We start from the raw sequence: 7,774 nt of genomic DNA on the forward strand, positions 1-7,774 counted from the left end.
ATGATTGTGTTTATTTTTATATTAGTCAAAGTCAGGTCGAATTTATTTGTATAGCACTTTTTACATTAGACATTGTCTCAAAGCAGCTTTACAGAATCCAGGACCGACAGACCAATAACCCCTGTTAAGCAAGCCGAGGGCGACAGTGGCAAGGAAAAACTCCCTTAAAATTACATGAAGAAACCTTAAGAGGAACCAGACTCAGCAGTGACCCCCCTCCTCCTTGGGTGGCCTGGAGAATTAATTAAGCCTTACTGCACAATATAGTGTAATTTACAGTCAACAAAAATCTAACGTCAAGGTCCTGAATCCAGTTCTCTCACTTTCTCGGCAGGTTGAAGTGAAGCCATACGTCTTGGACGACCAGCTGTGTGACGAGTGCCAGGGCACACGGTGCGGAGGCAAGTTCGCGCCTTTCTTCTGCGCCAACGTCACGTGCCTCCAGTATTACTGTGAATACTGCTGGGCGGCCATCCACTCGCGTGCAGGCCGGGAGTTCCACAAACCACTGGTGAAGGAGGGCGGCGACCGACCTCGCCACATCTCTTTCCGCTGGAATTGAGGTGATGCAGGCAGGCAGGGAGAGAGATGGGGGAGAGGAGAGAAGGCTGGGAGTCGCAAAATCATCGTCTAAATAAATGCACTTTCTGTTGCTGTTTCCTTTTTAATTTAATCAAAACAAAAATGGCATTGTTTAAATTTGAGGTGGATGTAGCCAGAAAAAAAAATTTGATTCAATTTCTATGGTGAAAGTTGAGTACTGGAAATTTGTTATTGGTATCTGTGTGACTTAAATTGGCTATTTGCGAATAGAATTGGTAGTATTGTGTTGTAGTTTGATTTCATTTAAGAGGATACAGAGCAGACATGAAAAGCTGTCGCTTAAAGAGTGCACTTATTATTTTAAATAGTGTGCAGATGCAGTTTAAGAGCCCAGGGTTTTAACCAAAGCTAAACCACAATTGATTTTTAATAACAGCCAAACAAGTGCAAAAACGAAATCCTTTAACAAAATCAAACATTCAAAATTTGAGACCATGCTAATCTCTAATGCCATTTTTAAAGCGATCGATTACGCATCTGGGCTTAATCTCCATTATACATGCAAGAAAACTTATACCTCAAGCTTAGCTGCTAGTTTTTAAAGCAAAATGTAGAAACCAAGCTGGTCTCCCCCTTTACATGCAGACCACAGAAAGGAAAGAATATCGTGCTGTCACTGCTTAATTACAAAATATTGAAAATGATACAAAGCATTTTACTCCTGAATGTACGGCATTAAACATTCAGCAGCATTTTCATTCTTGGTGGCCCTACAGAACTAAACCAGTTTGTCTTTTGTCTTTTAACGTGTGCTAATTTCCAGGCCTTTATTCAGAAAACAAACCCTTTAGCCGACCGATTACACCTTTCTAATGGCAAACAAGAGTAGGGCTGAAGTGCCGGAAACTTATCCCTTCTGTTCTGCAGCACCTGTGCCCAATCAGCCTGAGTTTTGAAGCATAACTGAAGGTAGTCCACATCACATACCCCTTCACTCACACACACACACACACACACACACACACACACACGTCTTCAGGTCTTCCACTCTGACCTGCAAGCTAGTTTTACTTTCAGACGTTAGGGAACCAAAGACGGATGTGCAGTAGTGAGCAGGATCACAGCTCACGTATTTCTTCATTTCCCTCCAAGTCTCATTTCAGTCGATTACTTTTGCCCCACACCTCACCCCCCCTTCGCTATTTAAGACCAGACAAACCCCACCGAACCAAAGATTGGCCTTGAATCCATAAGCATGCAGTCAGAATCCAGAGTAACACTAGTGAAAAATAAAAAAATCTAAATAAAAATAAACAAAAAAATAACACTGAGCCTAGTGCACGCTGGCTTTTCCACAAGTTCACCTGCTTCTTTTCCAAAGGTCAAAAAAAGGAGGCGTTTGTAGTTCAGAAGTCGGGGATCATTTAGAGGAGTTTGTGCTAGCTGTCGGATTTTAAAGCTCAAACCTGATGCTTTAAATCTTCGCATCTAGTCGATGGTTGATTCCAGACTTTCAGGACCTGATTGTGCTAGTATATAAAAAGTCAGGGAAATAGTTATGAATTAGAAACTTCTTACACTAGTGAGAAACGTATCCTCGCGCTGGCTTGATGTTGGTCCAGTGCACCCACGCAGCGCCACCACTTTAAGCTTGTGGGTGTGGTGGTTATACATTTTAGAAGTTAAAACTCTTTTTGAAGAATTTGCTGTTAATGAGATAAAGATTATTTTCTACATGGCCTAATGATTTTTGGTACAGTGTTTTCTAGCTAAATTATTTTGTCATGCACATATAAACATTTATTATGCACTACTTTTCTAAATACTTTAGTTTTTTTTCAACAGTCATTTTAGGCACATTTTTCACAAATGGGAAAACTCCTTTTTGCAATACCTCAATTTTTCGCATTGTGAAAGGTAGCTTTTGTACTTTTGTTACTGAGAGATCTGCATATATGGAAATTTTCATTTAAGAGAAAAAAGACAAGTGATTTTAATATATATTATTTTCAATTATGCTTTTTATACATTTCAGTGCTGAGGAATCTTTACAACTAAGCGCACACTTGCGTTGATGCGACTTCAAATCTGCAGAGGTTAGATCAAAGTATATAGCTTAAGGTCTTGGATCTTGTACACTAGACTTTAATGACAATATATGTAAAAAAATACATTTAAAAACGCATGGCAAGAACAAGTTGTCATTAACTTAATGTTAATATTTAAAACTGTTATTCTAGTTGGAAAAATAACGTGTCATTTTGGTTTCCTCTCCATAGCTGGAATATAAACTATAATCTAAGTAAGGAGAATGCTAAATTTGGATGACTCACGTATCACAAGAATGGATGTTTGATGTTTAGATATTTTACCATTTGAAAACTATATATTCTTGAACTGCCAACTAGCTCCTATTGTAATCCTTAGCATGCATGATGACAAAAATAAGTACATAAATTAACTATTAAAATTAATTGTTGTGGTTGTGCACCAGATGTTTCTAAACTTTTAATTTTTTAAGGACACCCTGCACCCTCTTGTATATTATTCTCTTATGCCTTCCCCATAATCCAGTATGTTTAGGACACACAGGAAAAAAAGCAAACTTATAAGCGTAAAGAGAACTTTGGAGAGAACTAAAACGTTAGCCGTGCAGGGCAAGAGCATCTTATCAGACACTGTTGAAAAGACTTGAGAACTTCATCCCTACTGTCTGTCTGAAGTTAAATCAGAAACCTATTTGGAGGAAGGGGAACTTTAAGACTTGAATGTGGTAAATGTTGCAAGTTAACTTCGAGTTGTTATGTGCAATACTTTTTTTGAACTTTTTTCCAGATAAAGACTCTTTGCAATGTAATTCTTTAATGCCATTTTTAATTGCTGACATTTAAAAGAAGATGTTGATATGTTTTTCACAGTCATTTTCTACTGTTATTGTAATCCTTTTCATGCTGGTGTTTGTAAAAAAGAAAAGAAATCAAAACTATTTGTACTAATATAAAATAATTGAAGTTATTTTTAAAACATTAAAGGTTTTTGTGCTCATTTGCTTATTTTGTTTATTTCAAGCTACTGTGATTGCATTGTAATTATTAGGTCAATAATGTATTTAGCTGTTTATTGGTATATTTTTAATTGGAATGTATAATTAATTTTTATAATTTTGATCAGATTTTTTGTTATATTTTTGAGGTGAAGCTTTTAATATGTTAAAGTGTCTAGTTTTTACTAATTGCTATATTGTGCTCCACAATATATGGTTCACATTTTCTGAAGGAAAATAAATATTTAAATATCTGTCTGTTAATGATGTTACTTAATGGCTAAATTTCAATAGTTTTTAACTGTGTATGGGAAGGTTGTTGTATTTATTAATAGCATTTTTTACTTAAGATATCACCTTAATTTGTATTGTCATTTCACTTTATAAGTTCCTATTTTTGTATTTTCCTTTGTAATTAAGTTATGTTATACAAATGTCCATATTCTAGCAGTTGGTCTGTAAGTGCTAGTAAAACAAAAAGAAAAATCTAATGTTATTTAATTGTTTGCAGCCAACTATTTATAACAATATGCATAATTTTTAAATATTTGTAATGTGAAATGTTGAATGAAATAAATCTTAACTGTGACAAGGCACTAAGTTTGTCTTTGTTCTTTTTTTTGTAGAAGTGTTTTCTTTTTGCTCATCCCTCCTGGTGTGTTCTCAGACTGTATTTTTTTTTCCTCCAGTGGTTGTCTGATTACATTATCAGCAGTGATCTCTGCCAGATGTGAGTATGAAAACATTTTAATGTTTTGGTAGGTTGGTACTTAATTAAAGGGAAGTCTGGCTGTATGGTTATTAGATGAGTTATATTACAGTATCTATTTTAGTGTTCAATTCTGTTCTTTTTTTTTTTTTTTTTCTTTCTATAACTTAAATGATCCGGACCACTATATACACACATACTCCTTGTTTCTACACTCACTGTCCATTTTATCAGCTCCACTAACTGTAGTCCATCTGTTTCTCTGCATGCTTTGTTGGCCCCCTTTCATGCTGTTCTTCAATGGTCAGGACCACTACAGAGCAGGTATTATTTAGGTAGTGGATCATTCTCAGCACTGCAGTGACACTGACATGGTGGTGGTGTGTTAGTGTGTGTTGTGCTGGTATGAGTGGATCAGACACAGCAATGCTGATGGAGTTTTTAAACACCTCACTGTCACTGCTGGACTGAGAATAGTCCACCAACCAAATATATCCAGCCAACAGCGCCCCGTGGGCAGCATCCTATGACCACTAATACAGGTCTAAAAGATGACCAACTCAAACAGCAGGAAGAGATGAGCGATCGTGTCTGACTTTACATCTACAAGGTGGACCAACTAGGTAGGAGTTTCTAATAGAGTGGACAGTGAGTGGACACGGTATTTAAAAACTCCAGCAGCGCTGCTGTGTCTGATCCACTCACACCAGCACAACACACACTAACACACCACCACCATGTCATTGTCACTGCAGTGCTGAGAATGATCCACCACCTAAATAATACCTGCTCTGTGGGGGTCCTGACCATTGAAGAACAGTGTGAAAGCAGGCAAAAAAAAAATATGTAGAGCAACAGATGGACTACAGTCAGTAACAAGGAGAAACAAGGAGGTGGTTTTAATGTTATGGCTGATCAGTATTATGTTTTTTCACAATGTTTTTGATCAAGCACATTTTCTGTACTTCTGTACTGAGAAAAGAGTAAGCATGTTATTAAATAAAGGCCTTAAAATCACCTTTGTAGTGTAATGCCAAGACCAGCAGGTCCTTCATAAATACTAATTATTTTGAAAATTTAGTCAAGACAAAACGAAATTATGTTCTGCTGTTTTTCAAGGTTTTCCATTGACATTAAGTCGACCTTGCACTCACTGAGCACTTTAATAGGTACAACAATCTATTAAGTACATTTATAAGTCATTTTTATAAGCCACCACACCATACAGATGAACTTTGTGTGTACACAATTACTGACTGTAGCCAATATATAGCTCGGTACAGTTTGTCACCTGCAGCATGCAGAGAAACAGATGGACTACAGTCAATAATTGTAGAACTACAAAGTGCTTCTATATGGTAAGTGGAGCTGATAAAATGGACAGTGAGTGTAGAAAGAAGGAGGTGGTTTTAATGTTATGGCTGATTGGTGTTAGTGTTGCAGGTGCAGCAGTGTTGTTAAGATTTTTAACACCTCAGTGTCAATGCTAAGAGAAGAATAATTCTCCAACCAAAACATTAAACATAAAGTCATGAGAATTCTTTAAACTTAATTTGTTTAATGATTAAAGACAAGGGGAAGATTACCATACATTGTGCATGGAAAAATAAGTTCACCACCTAAACCATCTGGTCCAATGGGGGTCCTTCAATTAGTAAATAAGGAGAGGGAACAAGTGTACAGAGGAATAAATATGCTACAGTCAGTAGTTGTATACTTTAAGGTTCATCTGTATGGTAGTTGTAGCTTATAATCTAATCAATACATGTACAAAATCCATCTCTGAAAAGGTTAATACTTTAATAAGAAAATAAGCTAATAAGAAGGTCTTAATTCTAAAGAACCTTTTATTTAACTGACAGAAGTACAAGGAAAATATTTCCAATTTTTTATGGACCAAATTAATTGTATTTTGCAAATAAAAACAAATTAAGAATGTTAGGCCTGCAGCAGACTTAAAAATGTTGGGACAAAGCCATGTTTACCTCTGTGATTCCACACCTTTCCTAATAAATACACTTTTTTATGGGGATACTAACAGTTGTAGTTTTGCAAGTAACATTTTTGTCCAATCTTGCTTGATACGTGACTCTGCTCAGCAGTCTGTGGTCTCCTTTTAAAGATGCAGCATACATTTTCAATAAGAGACAGATCTGGACTGCAGTAAAGCCAGTCAAACACATAAACTTTAAAGTCATGCTATTGTGCATGCATAATGAGGCATGGCTTTTTTTTCACTAAAACAACCATGCCTTGTTTTGCACCTTCACACATATGTAGGTCACCCATGCCGTGACAGATGTTGGCTTTTGCACCTTTGGCTGATAACATTCTAGATGGTGCTTTGCTTCTTTGGCACAGAGAACTCGACGTCTGTTTTTCCCAAAAACGTGGACTCCTCTAACCACAGCACACATCTGTCTTACAATCTACAACCCCAAATCAGGAAAAGTTGGGACAGTATGGAAAATGCAAATACAAGAAAAATGCAGTGTTCCTTACATTTACTTTTACCTTTATTTGATTGCAGACAGTTTGAACTTATTTCATGTTTTGTCTGCTCAACTTCATTTCATTTGTTAATATACCTCCATTCCTGTATTTGAGGTCTAGTCGGGGGGCAATTTAGGGCTAGTAATGAGGTGAAAAAACTAAATAATTATGTGATTCCAAACAGGTGATTGTAATCATGGTTTGGTACAAAAGCAGCATCCAGGAAAGCCAGAGTCTTTGATGAGCAAAGATGATCAGAGGATCTCCAGTTTGTCAACAGATGTGTGAGAAAATGATTGAAATGTTTTAAAACAATGTACCTCAAAGAAAGATGGGAAGGAATTTGCATATTTCTCCCTCTACAGTGCATAATATCATTAAACCATTCAAGGAATCGGGAGGAATTTTAGTGTGTAAAGGCCAAGGGCACAAGCTTAAGCTGAAAACCCGTGATCTTTGATCCCTCAGACGGCACTGCATCAAGAACCGCCACTTAACAATAGCTGATATAACCACATGGATGAGGGATTACTTTGACAAACCTTTGTCAAGTACTACAATACAGAGTTACATGCACAAATGCTACTTAAACCTTTACTGTGCAAAAAAGAAGCCTTATGTTAACCATGTCCTGAAGCGGCGTCGACTTCTCTGTGCTCAGAGGCATCTAGGATGGACCATCACACAGTGGAAATGTGTATTGTGGTCAGATGAATCAGCATTCCAGGTCTTTGTTTGAATATAATGGACGCCATGTGCTCCGGACCAAAGACGAAAAGAACCATCCAGACTGTTATCAGCAACAAGTCCAAAAGCCAGGGTCTGTCATGGTATGGGGCTGTGTCAGTGCCCATGGCAAAGGTCATTTACACGTCTGTGATGGCAGCATTAATGCAGAAAAGTACATTGAGATCTTAGAGCAACATATGCTGCCTTCAAGACGCCATCTTTTCCAGGGACGTCCATGCATTTTTCATCAAGACAAT

At 37.1% G+C, this 7,774-nt stretch overlaps 1 protein-coding gene across 4 annotated transcripts in view; it reads left to right on the forward strand.

The window, feature by feature from the left end:
- Positions 1–4,182, forward strand: part of cpeb4b (cytoplasmic polyadenylation element binding protein 4b) — a 49,813-nt gene extending 45,631 nt beyond the window's left edge. For 3 of the 4 annotated variants that reach the window (XM_063011023.1, XM_063011026.1, XM_063011027.1), the window contains one exon: positions 335–4,182. In XM_063011023.1, coding sequence (XP_062867093.1) covers positions 335–562 — 228 coding nt within the window. In that variant the 3' untranslated portion in view covers positions 563–4,182. The remainder of the gene's footprint in view (positions 1–334) is intronic. The other variant, XR_010014972.1, reaches the window with a different exon arrangement.
- Positions 4,183–7,774: the final 3,592 nt, after the last annotated feature.

The sequence above is a fragment of the Trichomycterus rosablanca genome, chromosome 16 (assembly GCF_030014385.1).
Source record: "Trichomycterus rosablanca isolate fTriRos1 chromosome 16, fTriRos1.hap1, whole genome shotgun sequence".
Lineage (NCBI taxonomy): Eukaryota > Metazoa > Chordata > Actinopteri > Siluriformes > Trichomycteridae > Trichomycterus > Trichomycterus rosablanca.